Below are 26,961 nucleotides of genomic sequence, written 5' to 3'. Positions count from 1 at the left end.
TTCTATGTTATCACAATGATTGAGATATCGCAGCATAAAATAATGTTACCGACAACAGTTACATATCCCAACGAATGTAATAGAGATTAAATATTCGAAACTAAACCCAAGTCCGTTGTTGTCCAGCCATGTTTACAATCGGAACAAGACAAGACAAGATATTTCCGTCAACTTAATTGAAGTGACATGAGTTACTTTATTGATATTAAAATTTATTTATAAATACGGCGGCGAGTGATAAAACGACATTTCACCGCCGGTGTGTTTGTTTGTCGACAGATTTCTGCGAATGAGTGCAATTAATTATGACCGATGTCGGTCGTCCGCGGACGCGCGCCTGCGCTCGCCTTTTGTTTTTGTACACACCATTTGTAGAACAATGCAGCGCGTGCGACTTTTATCTCGCAGCAAATAAACGAATACTCTTGTCGACTTTTTGCCGGTCTCGTTCGTGGCTCGCCTTGTGCCTCGCTCCACGAAATTTTATTAAGCCCGTACCGAAATGTTACTGGAGTTAAACGAATTTCACCGAGCGGAATATTTCGATCTGCACAACGCGAAACTAACAAACTCAAAAGCAAAGCCGGGACGTCCCGCGACATTCTAGTCTTATTAAGTTTGGGCATGCAGCCTTTCTTCAAGCTGTCGAGTCGAACAATAAAACATAGATAACCTACATTGTTTCATCAAATATCATGCCGTTTCGAACACAGGATTGACTCATTACTTTGTAGTCTTTTTATTATTAACTTTATTTATAGTGATGCTCTAATGGAAAGATCAAACGCACTCGGCAGTTAATTTTAATGTCTCGGTGTAAACGGGCACCGAGGCCCGTTAGATATAATTAGAGGGATCGGTAAAGCCTCGCCGTGCATTGCGCCGCCGCCAGTTGTATTTTGATCTCGTTGACATTTATTATGTCACCGACATAGGTACAGACGTACCTATCCTACTCGGTATGAATAAGTAACTATTTTTATCTTTAACGAGTGCGTTAACATTCACGCTGGAGGGCGTGATATACGTGCGTCAATATGATGACTATGAGACATAAACTTGCAATAAAATGTAAATAATTATAATTGATTGAAATGAAGTTAGACATTTCGCTTTGAGATTATACGAAAGCGGAATCTTCGAAGAATATTGCGGGAAATGATGTCAAAGGCGACGTAGTGGAACCGCCAAACTTGTTTTATGTGTCAGGAAGGAAGGCGTGCTGTCAGCGGCGCCTCGCGAGGCGGCGAGGCACCGAGGCGGGGCGAGGGCGCAAGCTCTCATCAACTTTAACGAGCCATTACCGCTGTGCCGCCACGCTCGGCTCTACAAGGGGGGATTCGTGTAATTTTCGGAACTCGCATAACGTGTAATTATTTCAGGAGGGGCGTCAATAACGTAACCGCAACACATTTATATGCGTCCAGACTGGAGTTTTCATAGCACAGTAAAAGTAGAACACTGCATGTTTATGTATGAAACCCCGTGAATTTTGATTAATCCGAGTTTTACATAAAACCCTATTAATTGCATAAAATATTCAGTCTCCGAGCATGGTTAATCTTGAATACTCGAAGGGTTTGTAATTTGGTTGTTTTTCTCAAATCGTTAACGCAGTATAAAGTCGCATACGACGTCGTTATGAATAAGAATGGTTACTAATGAACCAATTTATGGAGACAACCGGCTGTCCGGTGAGTTATTATCGGCACAAAAGCGAAGACAGTGTAAACGCTCACTGAAATGGAACGTAACAAGTCCACTGAAATAATTCACGGCGGATTCGACACGGACATTCACAGTTGCATCGCCGTGGGCGAGTGCAGGCTTGTCCTGAGACGTCGACAGTTCTTGTTGCGACTACTGTGGTTATTTCTAAACCGTATCACGTCTCCGTCGACCGGATCGCCTCAACGGCCAACGCTTTGATGTCGCATTCTCTTTTTGCAAACCACATTTCAGTATAGACTGAATGCTTTCGGGAAAGATGTCTAACGACCAACGTTTCGATCGCCGCATTCTTCATTTTGATATTTCGTTTTCGTTTCACTTCGGCTAATGTAATTGCCTCTGGATGCCAACTGAGAGTTGTTGGGTGCCTTGTCAGATTTATTAAACCTTTTCTGAGTTCGGAGCTTTTATTGTTTGCGTTTTCCTATTAGAATGTCAAACGTCAGTAAAGTTTACAATGTCGAGACAGTAACAATCGAGAATACTTAGAATATTCTACCGAATAAATTTTAAGCGAAGTAAAGCACAGGACATAACTAGCGTTCAACAAATCCAAATGAAGTGTTCATTTGAGAACTGAGACCGATAAACGCGCTGAGGGGTTGTCAATGCAGTTTATTTTGAGCCTAGCTTGTGGTAACAGATAATAGAATGCCGTAAAACTCGGTCCTGTGTGGGCGAAGTGTAGATAACAAGCGGCTGCGACGTATCTGTTAAAGCGGTAATTTGTTAGAGCTCTCGCTACGACTCACTTGTGATAAGGAATAAAAAGTGAAAGAACTCTTACAGTTCAAGGCAATGTTTCAATGCCATCGTTACGTTAGATAGTGTGCGTTTTATAACCTTCTTTTCTAAAGTAATTGGGGGGATATTCGCGATTGTGCGCCTACAATGTACTAGAGCGGATTCCCACGAACTGAGAAACTTGTAGGTCCAAGGTTCACACTTTACATAATTGATTCTGTTAAATTTTCAACCAGTGGGTATATAATACTGTAAGATTAGTGCTTTCCAACATTAAATGAGGACAAGTGTTTCAAATTTTAATAACATTTCGGTGACACCTTCGGTATATCTTTTAGAAGCAAAAGTAGTCAGGTTTTATTACCCTTATATTGAAATAATTACCAAAAATATTCACATATAACACATAAAACAGTTTTATGTTCTGAATGCCAAATATACCTAACACGGCTACAATAACAAGAAAAGACGTCACGCGATGTGAGAACTAGCGACAGCTATGGGCATCACACAACAATGTTTTATGACAGGGAATAGGAATAAATGGACATAAAAGGGGAAAAAATACTTTCAAAGCATTAAACGTACGCCCATGAATGTCTTAAGACAAATTAAAAAGCTGTGATTTACTACGGTAGAATTTTATTGCATGCAGTAGCAATTTACAAGGCGCTCGGTAAATGTTGTCAGCCCAAAAATATACAATGTGACAAAGCTTTGAGTTTGAATTTGTTTCGTTTGAATCAAAGACATAAACGGAATAAGAATAAGATTGTGGTATTGCTTTAATACTTCGTACTCGTGTGGACTCATATCTTTCTTGGTATAAATAGTAATAAATGTCGTTTTACAAATGTATTTTGTATACAAATTAACTTATATTTTTATCATATACGTGATACATTACAATAATTGTTTTATGCATCGTGCATAATAATTTCATAACAGGGAACACTGTTCATCTATTTTATAGTCTCAGCTCTTATAATACATAATATTTTCGATAAAACGCGACCATTACACAAAAGCATCGATTTAAGGTGTAATTCCACTCGATTATAATAACCGTATCGAGCCACGGGTAATCCACATAATGACGGCTTAGCAACAATTTACTATCAGAGGGTTTATTAAAAGGCAATTCAGTGTTTAATCTGTCATTAATTTAGTAAAATTACCGCCCTTTTCATTTGTGAGCGAGCCTTGGGGAAATTACTTTATCGGGACAACAGACGAATTAATGTTGCATGTGTTTCATTATGAAGCAATATTTTGTAAGTGTCACTATAAAAATTACATTTGTACACAAAAATATATTTTCTTGTACCAAATAAATACTCACCTAAATGGACAAACCCAAATTCCTTCACGTTAAACAATACACAGTTAAAATAGTCGAGGAAGCGAGCAACTAAACAGTACTTACATTCTACATACTTGCCTTAAATAATTCACTTCGCTAGTCAAACACGATTCCATGTCTACAATTTCATCGTAACGTGTTATTTGCCCTCCCCTTTATACCTGATAGTACTTAACCTCTGTCGTGTACACTAGAGCTCTCTACGTAACAATTTAGTTTGATGATAATACTACGATCGAGTTACAGACAACCCTAGCTTTCGGTGGGTAGCGGACACATTGACCAGGCATATGCGATTCTATCAGAAAAGCTAGGAGAGATCAAACGCCTTCTATCGGCCAGTGCTAAACAGTCTACAGTGTAGACTACAGTGTAGACAGTCTAAAGTGTAGACTGTTTACAGTAGTGCGTCAGGAGCCCTACTATTTGTTCTTTGGCAACGGTATACCTTTGAATGTTCCAGCTCTGAACCAACTTTTTTGTACCCACCATGCTTCATAAGCGAAAATACATCTTGTATACTATCGTGTACTATCTGAATTTAAGAACGGTCTTAAGATTTACGCTCATAAAAACGTTTCGAAGTAATGGATTAGTTTCATGCCAGACTCTCGAATATTATATGTATTTACGAGTAGGTACTTTGATCAGCTAACCAAAATTCGTGCCCAATAAATAATTCAACTAGATATAGGTACTAGAACTAGAGGCACTCATCTTTTCTTGCACTAATTGTGGCCTAAATCCATTTGATTTGTTTCATTGATACTGTAAATACTGTTTCATTATGGTACCTCAAAAGTATGTAATATCAGGAAACACTAGGACCTGAAAATTAAATATTTTCCTACTCCTGCATAATGTATCTTGTCCTACTGTCTGTTTAAATTTAATACTGTATTTATTCTACTTAACTCGCACCCGCTACCTCTCTTTAACACACTACGTCCCTTACAAAGGAATCCCGTGAAAGACTAGGGGAGGTGAAGCCACGCTGTTACCGTGAATTCTGTAATTAAACGCCTCGTCTAATTGTGACCTTCGACCAGCTCGCTTCACACTCCGCTACACTTTCGGGATTAAGCTCTTTGTAACTCAATAGGATGCTTTAATCTAGGGCCAATTTCACAAACTAACCTTAGGAGTAGGCCAAACTGTGTTTGTGTCTAGATGGCCAAAACGTGTTTGGTGTTCGAAAAAAGTAGGTAAGGACTTCACATGTGAGATATGTATAAGTTAAATTAAAGATATGTTTACATTTTAAAATTATGTTTTTTTTTTTCTTTGTATAGTATTGGTAGTAGAAGAAAAATATATTTTCAGAAACTCACACTAAAACCTTTTTATAAATAAATCACAAAAGACATCTTAAAACACTTTGTAACGAACACAATTTAAAGCTTCCTCTCTCTCAATAAATAGAACAGTTGTAACATTTCTAAAGAGGCGAATTCCTTAAGTCGCCACTTACACATAATTACCATACAACCGGGCACGATTAAAGGATAGTATAGCCATGGAATGACGGCGTTTATGTAAATTGCTTCCGCTAGGATTTCACAAAGATTTATGTGTTAGCGTCAAGAACAATTAAATTTAGACCACGACTCGCGCTTCTGTATAAATTAACTCATTTCGGTTAGAGCAGACGCTCTGTTCTACAACGAATTCTGAGAAATCGTTGTAAAGTGGATAAATCTTCGACTTTAATGTCGATATTTAGTTACAAGATTTCTAAAATTTAATTTATATGCTAAATTGAAAAGTTTCTTCTACAACTTTGAGACTTTGAGGCTTGTAAACCAAATAAATTAACATTTTACAACAACATTTAATCTAAGCATTTATGACTACCAAAATAAGATTGCCACCAATAAATTTATATTTGCACCAACTTCTCCATTACACTTGCGTTCAATAAAACTATATTACACAACCACTTACAGCAGTCACTGTAAAATTCAGTAGAAAGCAGACCACGGTGCACCCTATGGCTGTGAGAGTGCCCAGTAATACCTGGCTTACTGTTTTTATTGGCGTTTCTATTAAGTTTTCATGTACGACTAATGGATTAGTGCAGTGAGAAGGGGAGTGCAGTAATAACTGTTTTTTGTACCACACAGATCTTGGTAGCGATTGTTTTGATTGGGTAAATAGTCTTGCTGATGTTATTACCTGATATTGTGTGATTGGATTGAGTAATTTTTGTAGCTACATGCTCGTGTATTTTTTTTTCATTAGATGAAATACTTAAGTAAGGTGAAAATGGGTTAACTCTTTTCCAGCTATGATTAATAAAAAAATATATTGTACTTTATGGAGAAGGCATTGTAATATGCTTGATACCTTATGTAAATCTGAAACTTAATAAATAACGATTCCTTAAATATTCTGTTTTTTTGTTGTTTGTATTGGGCGGTTATTTTCATATGAAATCTTGTCTTTCTACTATATTAAGTATTGATATTGCCGTAGTGAAGCCCCCATGGTAAATACTGTACCACATAACAAACTTACCTTATCATTACCACATAATACTGTCACAATATAGTTCCGACACTTATTTATTTCATGTTTTCTATCGAAATATATTCAAATCTGATGTAGGCAGGGCAGGACGTCGCCGTGGCCGTCGCACAATTTGCAAGCGTGGCTTATTTTCGATCACCATCTTATGATAAATGTTTCCCCCATGGAAATGTACCAGAATCCGATATGTATTTACATAAATTATACTTACAGATTAATTTCAGCTCTTAACTTCCCTGGAATATTTGCATCCGTGATATATTAATAAGCAATGAGTTTGTTGGAACAACGTCATTTTGTATAATATTTTCGGGTGGGTCAAGATGACGTCAGATGGCAGGTGCTGATTATCGTGGTTCGTATCAGATTTTAGGGCGGTACGGATCATGTTTTGGTTTTATATTTTTGACTTACGGCCGGGTAATATGCAAATTTGACTACGTGGTCCGGTTTTAGGCACACCTTTCATCCATAGTTTTTCATGAGCATCAAAATATAATCGTCAAATATACCTAATATTAAGGTTTACTAAGAGGGAATCTTACCAAGAAGCTGAGCTTAGTCAGATCATCAATATCAGCTTAAAGAGAGAGTTCATAATTGACTGATTACTGTAATCGAGGTGTCTTCTTGTTGCTTTATTAAATTCCTTGGTCAATTTTCCTTATTATCGACCATATCAAGGCTAAGTACGTCTTATTACGAAGTTAGGTAGGGCCTGTACTCTTTGTTTCACATATGAAAAACAATAGCAACCTATTCGATACATAATGTACTTAATTAATTTTCTAATCTGAAACGTTGCGCTTAACTAATTCTCTCTTTGCCTAAATTAACAATACTCGGAAATTATAACCGTGTTCAATTGCAAACGATATTAATTAATTAATTAATATTCCGCACTATTGTTTGTAACAACCGAACCGAGTTTCGACAAAGTCATGTGCATTGTTACGTGGAAAATCGATACGAGCACGTTATGTACAGTTGAAGTAAATTTGACAGCTCAAACAGTGAGGGGCCGATTCTAGTAAGTTCATAATGTCAAAATTGAATAGAAATTAAATCGCAATAGCAGTTTCAACCTTAGCGGGTATTCTGCTACTCGTATAAGACTAATCGTATTCCAATGACATTCGATTGGTTTGCGACTGGTCTGCCATTTGGTCTAAATGGAGTTTGCTCTACAATCATATTGCAATCGTAAATAATTTGCAGACAATATGAATCATTATTGAATCACAGAAACGGATAAAAACGTTTATTTACAAGAAAGAAATAGCGGAATGCCACATACGCTTCAATCGTAATTGAGTCGTGATTGGATCTCAGTCGGATGTGAATCGTATGTCGCTTAAGTAAAATTAGTAGAATCGCGCCCCAGAACTGAGCTTACTATGGATTATAAAGCCTAGGCATATCAAACTGTCGATATTAGCATTTTGGAACATTGCTAGTGTTAGGCAGTTTAGTTGATAGTGATCTATCGATTTGTCTGCGTTTGAATATGGAATTGAATTTGACTAAATAATCCTCGCTTTAGACTGGGTTCTATTAATAGTAGTTTAGTAATAATAGAAACGCCCACTATTGACAATTACGTTAAAGACGTATAAAGCAGAGAGGTAGATTATTAAAATGACTTATTGATACTGTTTCAAGGTGTCTCTTATGGAAATTCTCAATAATAAGGCACAATGCAAAACATCAAGATGAGCGAATTAATTTCATAAAAATAATTTTTGACTTTATAATTTGGATATCAGCTGACTACGTGTCTCTTCTCAAAATTCAAGCTCAAACTTTGAAAGCCAACATCTCAAAACTGACTTTGTGTGGTTTTAGTCGTTCCTGCTTGACTACGTCCAAATATTCTGCGTAGTCTCAGTAACAACCCTCATATCAGATACCTACAGCTATTAAAAATAATACAATACAAGCATCTAACTTCAGTTTTTATTATGCATGCGACAGTTTCATTCCCCTACACAAGTTTCTAAGAAGCATAAAAATAACGACAATTTTACTATGTGCAACAAACGCACGGATTATAAGCCAACTCAAACTGAACTCCCATTGTATAACTCTTATTAGATGCTTATCAAAAACATCATTCAAAACGTCAAGTTTATTAAATCAATACACTAGATAACGTACTATCAGGGAATGACCAGACTGACCCATATTTTCCGATTATTTACTTACCTTATCAAATTTTTGTTAAGCCTGATTACAGTGGTGTTAACGGGAATGTCCTATGAGTGTATATTCTGATAAACTGTGTATGCACTTCAGCTTAAAAAGTGAACTAAAATATTTCTATTCAAATTCCGAATAACTGTTTACTATTATTCTGTCGTAATATACGAGTATGCTACAGGAGCATAAAATAACTAGGTGTGCCTTGCCATCCTGTTAATAATAATTTAAATTATTGAGTAATTAAAGTACATGTTATTAATTCTTAAAATGCTCCTCACACGCCTATTAATTAAATACATTAATCGGTAAAACGAATACCTCATAAATTTAACCAATAAGATGTCATATAGTCGTAGATATCATCTTACAGTAAATAGGAGTTTAAATTGACTGGATAGTAAAACTAGATATAGGTACTAACTTTAATACAAACATCGTTTTACGACCAACCATTCCGTAATACACCTATTGGTGTAATTGAAATAGCAGTATAATAACCAATATAATATCTAAAGTGAATTTCTCAGCAAAACTTTCCTCCTTGGGGTGTATGGGGAATGGAACCACTATCTTTACCAACCCTAACGTCAACCTCACCTGCCCGTGGTGCACCCTGCTGTCTAACGAACGAGGCTCTGGCGACCGAAACTTTGGCGGGATAACCAAACATATCACCAAATACTGGAGGAAATAACAGTATACAGATTTAACATCTTGCAATCTCGGGATTTTCCTAACCTCAAGAGGTTAGGTTTTAGTACGTCAGATGGCAATCGGTACTAGCCTAATAAATCCAAAAACAGCCAATTTCTTGGAAAAGTACAATGGAAAGGTTACAAATTGCATCTAGTATAATGGATAGGGCGTCGCCGCAAACCGACGCGCAGATACATCGCCCTAAATCTGTGAATAGTATGCAAGGGCTACCGAGTCAAGGACGGGCTCGGCTAACGACGCTAGTCCCAAATTGTAACCTAAAGGTCCGCTTCGCTACTCTGAATGTAGGAACATTAACTGGGAAGACGAAGGAACTGGCATCTCTATTCAAAAGAAGAAAGGTGGATTTTGCCTGCTTACAAGAGACTCGTTGGACTGGATCAAAAGCCCGCAACATCGGAGAGGGCTACAAACTCATGTACGTCGGTGCAAAGCATGGAAGGAATGGCGTAGGCATCGCCGTCAAAGAGGAACATCTTGCCAACATTTTGGAGGTCAGTCGTATTAACGATAGAATCATGGTCCTAAAAGTATTAGTGGAAAAAGAGGTCCTAAACGTAATATCCGCATACGCACCCCAAGTGGGTTGCAGCCAAGAAGAAAGAGAAAGTTTTTGGACGACACTAGAAGGCATTCTCCAGCAGCTACCTACAAAGGAGACCACTATACTCGGAGCTGATCTGAATGGCCACATTGGAAAAGTTAACAACGCGTTCAGCAGAGTACACGGAGGTCACGCATATGGTACACTTAATGATGCTGGTAAGATCATTCTCGAGACAGCAACTGCATTCGATCTTGCAATAGTAAATTCCTTCTTTGCTAAGAAAAACGAACATCTAATCACGTACAAAAGTGGCCAAACATCATCACAAATAGATTACATCTTGGTAAATCGAGCGCACATTGGTAGAATTAAAAACTGCAAGGTTATTCCGGGAGAATGCGTTACCCCTCAACATCGCATTGTTGTGATGGACATGGTTTTTAGCAAAAATCAACAAAGAGGTACAGAAAAACTGTCGAACAACTCAGAGCTCACCAAATGGTGGAATCTCAAAGGCGACAAAATTACTGAGTTTTGCCAACACCTAGCAGACCTTAAGGTGGGAAATGACTCAGATATAGATACCATCTGGGAGCACCTACATAAGTCCATCATGACTGCAGCAAATAAAACTCTTGGTCGCACAAAGGGGAGAAAAAGACACCAAAGAGAAACCTGGTGGTGGACAGAAACGGTACAGACAGCTGTCCTAAACAAGAAGATGGCTTTTAAGACCTGGCAGGCCAGTCAAACACCAGAAGATCGAGAAACATATAAGAAGGTCAAAAAAAATACCAAGAGAATAATAGCAATTGAACAAGCAAACTCCCAGAAAACCCTTTATGATCACCTAGATACCAAAGAAGGCCAAAAGTCTATTTACAAGCTCGCAAAACAGCGCAGTCAGAGCACAAAAGATCCCGCTAGGTGTAAGACCGTTAAAGGTCAAAATGGTGACTTACTTTACCGCGATAGCGATGTCATATCAGCCTGGCATCAATACTACGACCAACTGTTAAATCACAAGCCAACTACCCTTGAGCTTCCAAGAGTGGAATGCAACACAGGTCTTATCCCTCCAATACAACCTTGGGAGGTGAAGAAAGCGCTTCAGAAGATGTCTAACAAGAAGGCCATAGGACCTGATGGCATACCCGTGGAAGCTTGGAAATGCCTGGGCCAGCATGGAATAGTGTTGCTAACCAATCTTTTCAACCATATAATGCTCAACGCAAAAATGCCCAAGGCATGGAGACTGAGCACCATAGTCCCAATTTACAAGGGAAAGGGTAGCAAGTACGAGTGCAACAACTATCGTGGTATCAAGCTCCTAAGTCACACTATGAAGCTGTTTGAAAGAGTGATAGATAGCAGACTAAGATCCGAATGCTCATTGTCTAAAAATCACTACGGCTTCGTACCTGGCCTATCTACCACGGATCCTATGTTTGCTCTCAACACGATTGCTGAGGAATATCGCGCCAAGAACAAACCATTGTTCGTTGCTTTCTTGGACATGGAAAAGGCGTTTGATCGAGTTCCAAGGGATACAATTTGGTGGAGTCTTCGCAAGAAGAACGTCCCCGAACAATACATTAGTATCATTGCCGACATGTACAAGAATGCAAGATCACTGATACGAACGACGGTGGGGGAGACAAAATCAGTAGCGGTCACGGAAGGTGTTCACCAAGGCTCAGTCTTAAGCCCCTTCTTGTTCTGCTTGGTTTTGGACTCGCTCACCGAGGCAGCACAAAGCTCAGCAGCGTGGACATTTATATACGCTGACGATGTGGCCATCTGTACTGAGAGCCGTGTTGAGTTAGAGGAAGCGCTTCTGTCATGGAAGCATCAGTTGCAGGCCGGTGGCCTTGTGCTGAGCGTTGCAAAGACCCAATTCATGTCCCTAAATGAACCAGATCCTCGCGACAATAACCCAATTTCCATCGATGGGCAGTTGGTCACCATGTGCGATCAATATAAATATCTGGGTAGTATGATGCACAGTTCGGGAAACCTGGAATGCAACGTTCAACACCGAATAGCGGCTGCATGGCTGAAGTGGCGAGAAGTAACTGGTGTGATATGTGACAGAAGAATGCCGGTCAAGCTCAAGGGTTTAATCTACAAAACCATCATACGTCCAGTCCTTACGTATGGCAGCGAAACATGGGCTGCAACCAAAAGGCACATACATACCATCCAGGTTGCCGAAATGAAGATGTTGAGGTGGATGTGCGGCGTCACTAGGCTCGATCGTATTCGTAATGAATACGTGCGAGGAAGTTTAGGGGTGCGTGATGTCGCAGATAAGTTGCAGGAGAATCGGCTACGGTGGTATGGCCACGTAAAGAGAAGACCACCTGATTACGTGGGAAATTTGGCTCTGCAACTTTCCATCCCCGGTCGAAGATCGAGAGGGCGCCCCAAGACCAGATGGCGGGACGTAGTGTCGAAAGACATGAAAGAGTGCCAGGTGTCCGAGAGCGACGTCATGGATAGAGCGAAGTGGAAAAGAAAAATAAGGAAAGCTGACCCCACCACCATGTGGGATACATAGCAGGAAAGAGAGAGAGATCAAATCGTTCTGTCTCTTACGTTAGGTATGCGAAGGATTTTTTTAGAGTTTGGAAAAAGGTAATTACACTAGGATTACATTTATTTCTAATACACAAATTTAATATAAATATCACAGTCAAAGATTATATAACTAATATTCTAGAAAATCCTAAAGGTATATGGCAGTGAAATGCAGGGCTTCAATTAGTAATCTACGTTCACAGTAAAAATGTTAACAACCTCAAAACGTGGAGTATCGGTACAAAAGGTTAGCTTATAGAAAGTACAGTGTATACCAATGGCAAAACTAGTCCTATGTACTGTGACTAGAATATAGATTAGGAATAAATTACGAGATACAAATATCAAAAGTTCGGTATCTACATATTACAAGCACTACTATGGCTAAACTACAATGGTTATGATCTTGTCTGACGAATATTAAGTTATACATTATCTACCTACACCTAATACCATCTTAATTTTTCAGTTCCACATTATGAACATCACTAACAACTTCCAAATTTTCACGTAACTTATCCTTAAAATTTGAAAAGATAATGTTGATTATTGCTTTGTTTTCCTCTTCCAAAAAGGTATACACGTCAATTATTTGGGGTTCCATACACGGTCTTGTTTTCTGGACTCTGAAAAAATGCATTAAATCTAAATATCCGCATTGTCCATTACAATGAAAAACACTAATGGGCATAGGGGTAAAATTGTAAACAAGATCAATTTACCTCATACGGTGGTGGCGGCAGTATATCACACAGATTTATTTGACAGCCCTGCTCCGACCTCGCTACATTCGAATGTCTACTCGTCTGAATGGGAATTTTGAAACTGTTCTCCCTGCCCAGCCAGTGCCACTGTGGATAGTCGTACTCTAAATCACTCGCCGGACACACTTTGCTTTTGTCTTGTCGACTCCTTGATCCGGACCTATTTGTATGACAAGAGGCGCAGTCGTCCTCTAGGACATTAATGTCATTATGTGCGTTCTCATGTCTCGGCTCTCTATAGTCTTTAGTTGATCTGCTGGACGTGCTATGGCAACACGTCGAACATTCCCCGTTCGAGTACTGAATGCTTCCATTGCACGATCTAACAATGCTATTGTTGTGGGATCGTCTTTCTGGACAATTTCTCAGATCTCCGATGTCGTTATTGTCCTGTGAGGAAAACGATATTTATTGCTACAGTTATGAACATGTTTGTGAATTATTTGATATATGATATGATTAACGTATGCAAATCAGCTGTAATCTTATCTAAAGTCAACAATGGATTTCTCGAAAAGCTTATCAAAGCGTACCTTGAAATTGAGTTCAGTGTAAATGGCGCTGGACGCGTAAGGTTCCGGTGGTCCGCGCCGCATTCTGTCGACACTCGAAGCGTCTAATCCTTGAATGGAATTCTGAGGCAGACTGTACTCCGGCTCGACACTTAGAATGCTCGTTGATTGCCCACCTAAGGATAATGTTAGATTCCATAAATGGTTCCATTTAAAACGTTTTCAACTCAGTAGTCGTTGAACGAAGATTAATTTCAACACTCAGATTTTGAATGAGTCCAACCAAACACATTTTATCAGATCACAATCGCAATTATTTGTCACTATCTATTTCAATAGAATTTATATCGTGAGAAATATGTCAGTGTAGGTTTAAGAATAAACACTCGATTATCAGAATAGATAACAAGCGAAACTTACCGTGAAGAAGACTCTGGTGACAGCTGCTTACGTCTAAAGTGGGATCGGTCGGGGCGGCGAAAACAGGCCGGTCTCTTAACCAGATAGTGTCTTTATTCAATAGGCACTGTTGAGCCGTCACAATTGACTGACCTAAAAATAGAGATCAATGTTTCAATTACGTATACTTAAGATATAATACAAACTGTTTGTTTACAAGTATGACAATTACCAGTGGATTTCTTCCTCTGAATATTGTTTCGGCGCTTGATGTAATAAACGCTGAATACGCCGATAGCGATTACGGAGAACAATGTTAGTCCGAGAGCTAGGAGCCAAGTTTCTTGAAATATGTGCGTTATGTTGGAATCTTTTGGTGGTTCAGTCCTACGATACAAAACATAGCATTTTATTTAAGAGATGATAGCTTAATTATTAAATAGCTGAGATACGTGATGAGGCAAAGTGGCTTGGAAAAGATTGCCTTATGTGGCGTAACTTTGTGACGAAATTCGCATAAAGCCAAAGAACTTAGAAACAATGTCCAAAAAGATATAATCTAGATTTAAAACCTGATCACATTCAAAATAACTTGAAAGTTGTTGCTAGTGTGAACTTCAATTCAAGGCAACCTAGCCTAATTAAGTGCACTAAACAACTTACTGCACATAATGTCTCTGCGACTGTGTGGGCAGCATGTGTATGTGCGCGGGCGCGCTGAAGGGGCCGTGTCCGCGCCGTGTGACAGCGGCGGCGCGTGCGCTGTACCGGCCGCCAGCCCGCAGTGAGCTAGCCACGGCAGCCCGTGTTCGAGCGCCCAGTGACATCTGACCGACTACGCGACCGCCAGTACTACCGCCCACACGGATCTCGATCTGAATGCAAAACGATCTTCAGTTGTTTGAAGCTGAGAAGTGTAGTTTGAAGATTTTGACTGTTGACTCCTGAACTATTGCTGTTCCATTTAGCTATATAAAACAAGCGAAGTTTAAAATATAGTGTTTTTTTGTAATTAAAGGTTCGCAAGTTAAAATTAATGGTATATTCAAACAGTTAATCACACATACAATCAATCAACTAACGACAGTCGGAAACCATAAAAGTGTCAACATTAAACATGTTAGTCCCTAACATAAAACTTTATCGACCAAAACAATAATCACAATCGAAGTTTAATTGAAAAACAAAACTCACCAAGTAGCCTGTAAGTTCACCGTTCCACGTGCTCACAGGTGGCGGTTCCCATCGTATCCACGCCGAAGTTGCGTTTATTACGCCCGCCGTAACGCTTTGGGGCGGCGCCGAAGGCACTAAAATATCACCAACACATAAAGTATGCAACCACATTTCATAAACAACACAAAAGAAAAACAAATCCTTACCATCTTCGTCCGTGTACCCCGTCATTAAATTCGAAGGTTTCCCTAACAACATCTTGTAGAACGGCATCAGGAATATATCGTATTGTGTGTATGCCATCAATCCTGTTAGGGTATAGCTCGATGAACCACTATTGTCAACGTTCATCAGAGAGCCGTTTGAGCACAGGACGTCTGGATGAGCCGGATTCAATAAAATAATTTCTTCATCAGTTGCATTGCGCCAATTCAGTGTTGTTCCATTGTACCAAATTTTTACACCTTCCAAATATTCATTGTAGTCGGTCAGTACCTACAAAGGAAAAAACGTGAATTGCTTGCTTTTGTCGCTTTACATGGAGCGTGATAAACTTTAAGTTATTACTTACATCCCAAACAACTTTTAAAGATGTGGAAGATAATGCCTCTATCCTTTTTAGAACTAACACATTTTGTTGCAAATATTTCCTCGCTTGAACTAGTTCGTATTGCGTCATATGCGTCTCACGTTCATAATCTACACTGTATTCACGATCCAAAGAAGGTTCTTTTAGATCATTGTTTCGTTTTTTTAGTACTTTAAGATAAGCCTCTTGCATAATACTGCCAGCTGCGTTGACAGCTGTGCAAATCACTCTCCCACTATGTTCAGAGCGCGCCCCGTCCAAATATAATAAGCTCGTATTACTTTTCGTGCATTCCGGGAAAAGCAAAGAATCTTGAGTTCCTTCGAGAATCCAAAAAGTGGTCGGTGTAGGTAAGCCTTTAGCTTCACATGGAATGGAAACCACATCGCCCTCCCATGCGGTCAGATTGGACGGTATTTGCGTGAAGTGCGGTAAGGCTGAAACAGATGGCCGCATTAAAATAGAACGGACAGTTGTTAGAATTATTGATGCAATAAAATCGTTCTAAATAGAGACAGAGCTTACAGTAAACTGTGAGTGTAGCGCTGGTGATACTGGTGCCGGCGTGGCTGTCGGCCCGGCACGAATAGACGCCGGCGTCCATAGCCGACACATGCTCCAGTCTTAATAGCCCTCGGATAACTGTGGCATGGGAGGGCAACGAGCCGTCTTCTTTGACCCATGTTATTTTTACGCTTGCATCATAACTCTAAAAGTAATTACAAGAGTTGAGACATATTATACCAATACGTTTCAAGCTATTATCTCGACACATATTGTTAACGGAATGTATTATTACCTGACAGTTGAACTCGACAGTTTGCCCAACCAGGGCGGTTACGTTACTAGGTTTAACAACGAAGTGTGGTCGTCTGAGAACAATTAGTGCCGCGGCTCGCGACTGCCTTTCACCGGCTATGTTTGATGCTACACATCGGAACAGACCGCTGTCTGTCGGTAGTGTTTCTAAGATCTTTAAGCTTCCTGTATCTGTTACTGTTACCCTGAAAAGGATAAGCTCATCAATTGACGGCTTTTGATATAAACAATTGAATAACGGTTTTATTTTCAGCTTTCTTTATTCTCTAGCTATGGACTTCTTTTATAAATAACCTTGACAGGTGTATCCTCCTTCTAGTTACATTCAACGTTAAAAATTGTTCGTCCTTACCTGCCGTTAACTTCAACGTCGTACAACTGTCCATCTTTGAGCCAATGTACAGAAGGTTCTGGAACACCGCGAGGTGGTGAACACTCCAATAGAGCTGGTTCACCTGCCGCTACATGGACATCTCTTGGCTCAGCACGGAATTCGTCTCGAAGAACTGGAAATTATGTTCTTATTACTACCAAGACCTTTTACCACCAAACCTATCGTGTAATAGAAGAGCCTGCTATCTTTTAAGTGAACATACATATTTATTCTACAAATTCGTAGATTTGCTTAGCGAATCCGTAGCTACGTGGTGCGGTAAGCGGTGGAAACATAAATTGATTCGTTCTGAAAACCTAACAATTGATTGAAACTCCTAGAAAAAAATCACGATTACCTATGTCGCTATCAATAAAATTTCTTTTAAACACATACAACATACTATAAGACACATTGCAAAGCATGACTTTCGCACGTAGTAGGTAATAATATCTCTAAGAAGCGAGCATAGCTACAAGAAATCATGAATACGCAGAAAAGGCCCAGTAATCTAACTAGTCACAAAATACCTTTACTACATTTGCAGTATCAAGTATCAAGACTAATAGGTTAATGTACAGATTTCTATGTTCCCTTTACTAATAAGAGAAATAAAGCGTAGGTAGAATACTACTACAGAATATTGGAAACACAACGGATTGATTTATAACTCTGTTTACTGAGCAGGTAAGGTTTCACTCAACGATTTCACTAACTCGAGAATTGCTGATTGAACTGTGATCCAATAAACAGTCGACATTACTGAGGCATGTTTACAAAATGTGCCATGTTTTGTTCAATTTATTGTGTGGGTGGTTTACTAAGTGTATAAATTCAGAGTAATGCAGCAGAAAATTGCCCACTTTTTATTCAAACTTCATTATTGCCAATTGTTGAGACTATCGAAAATTCTGTCAAATATTTCCTACTCTAATACTATATGCTCATAGTTAAGTCTCCTGTGTATATATCAGTCATAGGGGTATTTATATACCCCTATGACTGATTACTACCTACCTATGCTGATTAGTACAGTATGATCTCTTTGACTTTCGTAACCTGCCATCAAAACACAAGTTCCAACACAACACACTATCATCACCACATACCACCACCCATTAATCCTCCAACAAAAGTTAAACAGTACTACAAAGTACAAACATTAATTTGTATGCAAATACCAACTTAAGCATGTTCTAGGCCTCACCTGCGACGTTAAGCGAGGCATTGTGACTGACGGCCTCGCCAGCGACATTGCGTGCGACGCACCAGTATACACCCTCGTCGCTTTCCTTCTTACCCCGGTTCACCCTGGGGACATAAGTCTTGTGAGCTGTCTTGATTGCAAGCGAGTGTATGTTATGTCAGATTTAGTGGAAGGCAGTGTAATGAAAAATCCGACGTGCATGTGAAATGGGTTTGCGATTGCAGTGGTAGTTTTGAATTTAGAATTGGTTTTACTTAAATTAAGTGTTTATGAAACGCTTGGGGCTAGGTTTGCCATTACGAATCAATAATCTCAAGTAGAATTGAATTAAAATGAATAAGGATCGTATCCTGAAAAGATATCATATTTTTGAGGCTTGCTTAGTTGCTTATTTTAGGGTGGTACAAATATATAAAGTGGCTAATTGATCAAACAGGAGAAGAATCCAAACATAGTCCGAAATATTTAGTTTTTTGTATTATAACATCGTTTATTTAGGTCCGCGAATAAACACGAATGTGAAAAACAATTAGTTACCTTAAAAATAACAATCCGTCTTCTAAAAGCACTCTATGGCCGTCCTCTGCTTGTGGTAGCGGCGATCCATCTTTGTACCACTGCACATAGGGCTTCGGTCTGCCTTCGACTACACATCGCAAGGTCGCGGGCTCACTGCGCCCTGACACTGTGTTAGACGGGTGCTCCTTGATGCGGGGCGCTCTGTTCTGTGCTGTGAGGAGAAAGGAGGTTTGCGTAGTAATTAGATAGTGTTATGTTAATTGCAGAGCTAGAGGCTCGTTTGAGTTCAGGTCATTGAACTTTTTAGAAATAAGTGTTATCGTCATGGAATGTAGGATAATTTGTCTAATTTTTAACAATCATCAATTAATCAATCAATTTGTTTTATTTACAGTGTTGGTACAATTTAGGTCTTAAACACGAAAACATGTAGACATATCGCGATTAAAATAATGTGACATGAAATATTTCCTTAAAATACATTGTGTCATAATTAAAATTCAATATAAGGATAGTTTATAAGATAAATCAATGCCAAAAGTTATAAAGTTGGAATTACATATAATTTAAATTTCCCATTATTTTAAATTTCAATAGACCCTTAATTTTAAAAACTCATCAGCGTCCACAATAAACACATGATGGTTCCTACTTTAATACAAAACTACTGCGTATACGTAATTTATAAAATCAAACCAAAAAAATCTTTAGTACATGAAGCACACACTTTAACAATGAAATCTCAAATTACACTTGATTCAATTTGAATCTACAATGTTCATACCAGGGTCATTGATACTCATAGGAGAAAAAAAGACGATCGCAAAAACGGCTACACAATTAAAAATGTTCAATGTTATATGTAAATTCGTATTATTATTGAGTAGTAACAAATAACATGAGACGTTTAGCACGTGGTGAACATAAGTTGCTTGTTAAAACATCTGTTTCTGGCTCCCTACAAGCTTATGCAAATAAGATGTTATTGAAAGTATCTATCAAACCAGCTGTCTACATTACAATAGGTCAAGGAAAACATTGGAATACGCACACTGAAAGAAGTAACTTAGATTTACACTATATGGTGGTTCCATTGATTAAATGTGTTATTTGTAGAAATATGTGCGACTAGCTTCTACTAGCTGTCACCAGCTTGCTAAGGCGACTTCTTCCCGCACTTGTTTAAAAACACGGATAGTTTTGCTTTAAAAAGTAACAAACATGCACACATTTGCCTTACAAACTTTCGCGTTTTTGATTATAACCTAGAAACTGATATTCTTTAAATAATTTATTTTTTAAAAAATAATATGCATGGATGTTGTTTGGGGACGTTTAAGGATGAGCTGACGCAAGAACAATCCTGAATGGATGTGAAAACGGACTGATCACATGATGAACATAACAACTTGATTTTATAATGAGTTAACTTTCAGCGTTGACAGATATATAACAGAAAATTCATTTTAATATGCGTACGGCTTCCAGTACTTTAATAAAAAATATCTTAATGAAATACATAATTATGTAGTTCATTCCGAAATAATTTAATAATAATCTCCTGTAAACACTACTCAGGGTAAATAACTTAGAACTATGCAAGTATGATTTAAGTTATTTCCCAGACGAAGCCAAAGTTATTCTAAACTTTTCTCTTTGGCTCAGAACTCTTAGCTTAATATCAAGTATCCATTAAGTTAAACTAAGCTGAAAGTTAGTCCAAGATAAACTAGAGCTTCACCTAAGTTAATCCTGACCAATAGTGCTCATTACTTATCTATTAAGTATGTTATTTTAAAAGTAATTCCTTACTATTAATTTAATTTAAGCATGTATGCGAAAGTTTGTGAGTATAGTCTTTTAAACATCCTCACTTTTCACGTTCTTTAAATATTTTTGACACTTTCATGCAATATTCAAAGGAGGAAAATAGGAAAACCTAAAACATTGAAAATAGTTATTACTATTGTGGTATACTTAGAGGATATATGGTACTTTTAACACATATGATTATAATTAAACGCGTTTCCAATGTGACGCGAGTAAAACCACAAAGCAACGCAAGTTGATAACACTTAAAATATAAACGGTGTTTGTCTGTTTAATTGGATTGCTTTAAATTGTAGCCACATTGTGGTTTCATGTATCATGATTCATTTAAATATTTGTATCAGAGATACCTATGTTATTGTCGCTTTACTAAAAATAGTTTTATTACCTTTGTAACTTCGTTGAACCTTATTATCTGTTTCAGGGAATACATTGTCAAATAACTATTTCATTTTACCCAGGGTACCAAGTATTGGGGCCTACTTTATTGAATAGGTCTACATAATAATATATTGAAAAGGTTCTTAGGTCGAAATTAAGAAAAATTACTAGGCGAAATCCAATTTCTAATAGACCAGAAATAAAATGTAGTTTTCTGTTTTCCCCACTTCATGAAAAAACAATATAGAAGTAGCTATACCAAATAGATCTTCTCTAAATGAAGTGACTATCATTTTTCTCTTGAAACACTTATACAACCCTACCATCTCTGATTACATTCAGACCACTTCAATATCTGTGGGAATCATACTTCGAAGTCGAACACGACAGACGGGACGTCAGAAAATGTATGCAATCTACAAATGACGTTCAAAAGGGGTCCTTCACCCCTTGGTGGTCTGTTTCTTTATTATCAATCTCATTATTTTTATCAGACTGTCACTGTTCTTGTTTAATGTAAAACAGTCGAACTGAGTCATTATTGCAGACCAGTATCACTTAACAATAAGTACTAATGAAATAGGTAAGTATGAAGTCAAAAGAGTACCTAAATGAAAATAGTAATTATTAACTTTTAAAAGCGTAAAATAAGTAACAAAATAATTGAAAGGGACATCCTGATTATGTTAATCCATGAATGCTATATTATAATTTAATCATATTAATATTTACAATGCAACAATTTTTGTAAAACGAAACCAGTTCAGATCGCTTCTACTGCATTTTTAAACAATAGTGAAGTTGATATAATTACAGTGAAATGCACATAGTATTACAGTTTCTGTTCACTGATTCCATAATAATGATTGGCACGCTCTATTTCTACACTAAATTGATTATCCATCAGTTTATGCGTCATTGCACTAGATAGGCTATCGCCATTTATAAATGCAAGTATCATCATAATTAAATACTATATACAAGTAGTATTAATGCTACTCGGCATACCATACATAAAAAGTGGCCTATAGTCTTTCTCGATATATGAGCATATCTAACACCAAAATATATTTCCAAATCCACTCTGTAATTCCCGAGACTAGCGCATTTAAGTAAACAAACATAAGTAGTACTCTTTGCAATTTTAGTACCCATTTTGCAATACGTTTTGAGCTGATGTCTGCGCTTGCAAGGCTCTTAATCTATGCCTGTGGAACAATTACTTAATTAATTGGTAGATAATATCTTATGGCTGGATGGTAGTGACATTCCCACAGTTTTGCACAAGGACAAGAACACAGAATGTAGACACTGATATTGATTCACTCTAGAGGTTAATTAATCATGTAATTACCAGAACCCGAAGGGACTACTTCATGCACGCGAATATAAGCTTGAAATGTGCCAATGTTCATCGACATAATATGCTATCTGAGACTTTTTATCAATTAAAGTCTTCAGTTTTACAATAGAATTACCTATGAATGTACAAATCACAATTTAATGATTAATTTTAAAAAAAATAGCTTTTCATTTACCGAAAGTACAAATTATACCCTTCCATATAAGTAGAAGCAGTAGTATCAGGCACTTATAAATTGTATACAGTTGTCCTTTTAATAGAGCTACATTAAACTTTGTTACTACAGATAAGCGGAACTTTGACGCCTACACCATCCGTAAGTAAGACTGTAAAGCATTCCTAAGTCATAGACGCGGTGACTTTGTAAAAAGTCACATACGGATCTCTCAATACCGTCCGTTTGTTCGTATGTCCGTTCCACTGCATTTAGATAGACACACAGATAACACGACACTCGGGTATTGTAATAATTGTGATTTATTTTTTATTAGGTTTTGTTTCTTTTGGTAGGGCTGGCAGGATTCACGATAAAAAAATAAATGCCTCTATTAAGTTTTTTTTCTAGTATTGGTTTTAGTTAAACTAAAAGGCATTTTTTAATAAAACGTGAAGTATAAAAAACGCAACTAAAATCGCTAGCTATAGACCTATCAGTCAAAAAATATTCCAAAAAAAGGCTGAGTCAAGCTTTTTGCACGAACTGAGAGCGTTTGACCGCAACATTTTATTCTGATAAAAAGTTTGGGGTCAAAGGTGGTCTTTGAATAAAATATTCCTTTGCCCAAACGTTTGCTTGAAGTTATTTTTTGTGCAAACTTCAGTCTGGGCTTCTGAACCCGAAATAGATTCTTTGTCAAAAAAAATTGGTAATCTTTAGATGTGTTTTATTGCCTAGCTACAGAATGCTAGACCCTTTTTACCCAACCGGTATTTTTTTATGCATAGGTAGATACATATTTTGGTAATTCCTACTTGACGAGCAAAAATAGCACATGACATTTTAGTGGCAAACATTACAAAAAACATACACAATTTTTCCGAAAATACAATTAAATCAGACTTTATTACTAGATAGTTCCCTCCATTGACAATACCTAGATCATTTTCTAATATCAGCATAATCTGGAATACAACTTTTAAGCACCTACAAGACATTAAAGCAGCAACCACGATTTTAACACAAATAATGGAGCTACAGCTGCATGATATAAATGGTATCTGAAATAATAACTGCCCTTTCTATGTTATTAACTAGATAATAGCAGTCTTTAATTTAATTATAGGCCTTTTATGTGCAGCCAAGCAAAGAGGTGAGGAACCTTTTTCGAGAAAGGGTTTTTACGAAAAATTATTTAAAAAGTTTCTTTGCTTTTAGGGTTTGATTGATGTTTTTAAATTATAGTAAATTATAGTTGTATAACAATCAAATAAAGCTTTGCGATTATTTTAAATAATACCATAAAAATTGGTTAACATTGCAAAAAGATTTATGGTAAAACATAAACGTACCTATCATCATTAGCTAAAAGCTAGTTTAGTTTTTAACTTCTAGACACTTATTGTCTACAAATCATGTAACTTGAAATCATAAAATATAAATGATTTCAGCTTAAAGCCGACTTTCATGAAATCCTCCTCTAAATTATATTTTACGAAGGAGGTGCTCGATGCATTGCCCTATATTTTTTTTAAATAAAGATTTCGTTTACCGGCCAGCCCTACGGTCAACTCAAGTGGGTACATACAAGCACAACATCAGTAGTTGTCCTTTATTAATACCTGTCACTGTCAGTGATAACGCGACACAATATAACCATAGTTTGTTTGTCTTTTTGTAACTCCGTGCACCCACGAGCGAGTGGAAATAAATCGATTAATATATTTATGTTATACTTTTTTTATCGGACTGCTTGGACAATGGGCGTAATGTGATTATTTTGAACGACTTTATTAGAATCGAAATGTACGGTACAATATGTTAATATCTAACTTTTTTACGATGTTCTAAATGTATTATATTCCTATGGGTATTGGAAAAGTATGATATAGGTTTGATATAGCAGAAAACTTGTATCGTTTTATCGATCCTCAATATGACGTGATATGATCGATAATCGTTTTATTGGTTAAAGTAAGATACGGATAAAGAATTGCCAATTCTCACGGTTGTCAAACTCGCTTAGCTTTATAAAAGGCTATTCTGACTTCAGGTTATTGACCTTTGCCAGTTTACCTAAAAGTTTTATAGTTCACTTTTAAATCTTTACAACTCAATGCTTGAAATGTTTACAACTGAATCATCAGTATCTTTACGGTTTGCATAAATGATTGCCTATTTCGTAAATGATAAATAAGTATATTTTAATTAATAATCTATGCCTTTTATCTACTTATGACGTCATCTGGAAATGTGATTGAGACTCTGATTTATTTCCGTTACTTATGTAAAATAAACCTATCGATTATTAAATAAAGAAAATCCTTTTTATCGAAGAACAAATTTAACTAAATTGATCAAGAGAAATTTGACAAACATTTTCATAGAAAACAATGTTCAGTAGACCCGAAAAGGATTCTCTATTTACCATCCTGAAGACAAAGGAAGAACGCAAAACAACGTAAACCCCGCCCAGTTAACGAATATTTTGAACGTATTGTTGACATAAAAATTCGGGAAAATACTAACTGCAAGAAATAAGCTAAAGCAGTTCTTATTTCAAAGGTAGAAGTTTGTTTTTCAAACTTTCAGTCGTCAAATTGTTATTTCCAATAGGTACATTGATTGATGCCTAATTCTAATTTCAAATCAGATACCATAAAATCTGCTTACCTTCAATCTACTCCTATTCTCTAATTGGAAACCAATTTTGTTTTTCGTACAAGCTACCAAATAAAAGTATAATTTATTCCAATAAAATAGAAAACTCTATAAAAATACAAGCTTTTATGAGCAGCATCGCGGTTGAAAATGTGGGAATAAGAAAGTTCGTTTCAAAACGAAAATGTTCTAAATTTAAATTCAAATTTTTACAACCATGTTTTTTTTTTCATCTTATTAGTGAAATGTTATTGGCTATTTCTATTATATTTTATTCCAACTAGTATATTTTAAAAAAGTTGAAGGTTGAATACATTTTCTTACATATTTACTTTTCTATGAATATTAAATCGCCAATTAAAAGGTAACTAACTAAAGATAATTGCTGCTTATAAATATATATTATAATGACAGTCTACCATAGCCATTACCGGAATGAGGCCAAAAAGTTCCCACTATAAACTCGTAAAGGCTCAAACTCCACTTAACTGACCGTTAACGTTAATTAAGGTAGCGTTAAAAAAAGAGAAAAAAAAGGTTACATTGTTTTGTATCGGCTACCGAACAGGAACTACATTTTATTAATTGGATACTGTTTTTTAATTACCTGATGGTGAAGCGATCTGATAAAAATGTAAGTCCCGCTCAATTGAAAAAAGTTTTCGAAACAGTACTTAGGGTCAATAAAGTGTGGTTCTTTATGGTCAATATAGTTATTGGTTTATCAAGATGTATAGCAGCGTTTACTGACGTATCAACTTTATGTCTTCCTTTTATTCTGTCAATAGAAGTTGAATGTGTCCATGCATAAGACAAGTTTAATGATGCTATTCTATTTTAAAAGCTATTGCCAAAGATAACTTTGTAAAGCCTAGCTTTCTACTACTAATTGCAGTTACGCAAATGTATTAAATTTTGGTTGATTGAGAGATTAACTCTCAAACATTAAAACACGACTTAAACATAGTTTAAAAACTTCGCGCTAATACCTATTTACATAACTTAAAAAGTTAAGGCACATGTTACTACTATTCAATACATAATAATCTTAAACAAAGTTTTAAGTCAAAACAAATATAAAACAATAGTTACCATTAGTTCCATTCAGTCCAATGAGAAGTAAATGCACAAATACAAGAAACACAAATTGGTTCCTCCCATTTATGGTGTTATCGCACTCATTAACACCAGCATCCACCATACTGCCACCAAATTATGATTAATTTTCACACCATCGATAATTTACATGTTTACAATTTCACTAAAGAAGTTCCACTATTTATTTTTTTCACTAGCATACTGTAATCTCCATGCGTTTGGAATTCGAAATTCAAAATGTCATTTTATTTGAATAAAAAGTTCGGTAAACAAAGTCGGCATCGCGTTCGAAGCTCGGGCTCGGGCTCGGGCGCTTCGCACGACCATGCGGCTACGAGTCTTGCGTCGTACTATCGCACCTCCCTCCCTCATCTCTGTTTACTCTGTCCCAAATGGGGGGATAGGCGACTGCTCCAAACTTTATGTAACTCTATTATGGTGTAAAGAACCATTATCACTTGATTTGACTGTCACAGAAGTAAAGTATTGTATTTTGAGCAAAGTTTCGTAAACACGTAAGTGAACAAACAAAATTTGTTCTAAGTCAGTTGCGAGACTACTTTGCAGTGGAGAAACTTTTTTATGATCTGTTAAACAAACTCACCCACTTTTTATTACAACAAACGAACTTTTAAAGCTTTTATTTTCACCTTTGTGGGTATTGCGAAAGTATTGCACCTCGTAATGCAATGGTGATTAT

At 37.0% G+C, this 26,961-nt stretch overlaps 1 protein-coding gene across 1 annotated transcript; it reads right to left on the bottom strand.

Annotated features, from left to right (window-relative positions):
- Positions 1 to 12,485: 12,485 nt before the first annotated feature.
- Positions 12,486 to 26,606, bottom strand: LOC124634480 (roundabout homolog 2-like). Its single transcript, XM_047170078.1, has 15 exons — positions 26,256 to 26,606; positions 18,790 to 18,982; positions 18,253 to 18,356; positions 17,025 to 17,178; positions 16,653 to 16,857; positions 16,379 to 16,562; positions 15,836 to 16,290; positions 15,471 to 15,759; positions 15,283 to 15,398; positions 14,752 to 14,963; positions 14,321 to 14,475; positions 14,110 to 14,241; positions 13,711 to 13,865; positions 13,136 to 13,567; positions 12,486 to 13,039 (listed from the first exon to the last, which is right to left on the bottom strand). Exons 1-15 carry the CDS (start codon positions 26,362 to 26,364, stop codon positions 12,998 to 13,000), a joined length of 2,937 nt encoding a protein of 978 aa, XP_047026034.1. The 5' UTR covers positions 26,365 to 26,606; the 3' UTR covers positions 12,486 to 12,997.
- Between the last annotated feature and the right edge of the window lie 355 nt (positions 26,607 to 26,961).

This window comes from Helicoverpa zea, chromosome 11 (assembly GCF_022581195.2).
Source record: "Helicoverpa zea isolate HzStark_Cry1AcR chromosome 11, ilHelZeax1.1, whole genome shotgun sequence".
Classification (NCBI taxonomy): domain Eukaryota; kingdom Metazoa; phylum Arthropoda; class Insecta; order Lepidoptera; family Noctuidae; genus Helicoverpa; species Helicoverpa zea.
This window is presented reverse-complemented; position numbering and strand designations above follow the sequence as displayed.

Excerpts from the sequence above, each read along its gene's own strand:
- LOC124634480 (XM_047170078.1), bottom strand. The coding sequence starts at position 26,364 with ATGGTGGATGCTGGTGTTAATGAGTGCGATAACACCATAAATGGGAGG. Across the intron at positions 15,399-15,470 it reads GGGGTACACGGACGAAGATG|TGCCTTCGGCGCCGCCCCAA; the intron begins GTAAGGATTTGT and ends GTGATATTTTAG. Across the intron at positions 13,866-14,109 it reads TCACCAGAGTCTTCTTCACG|GTGGGCAATCAACGAGCATT; the intron begins GTAAGTTTCGCT and ends CATTATCCTTAG.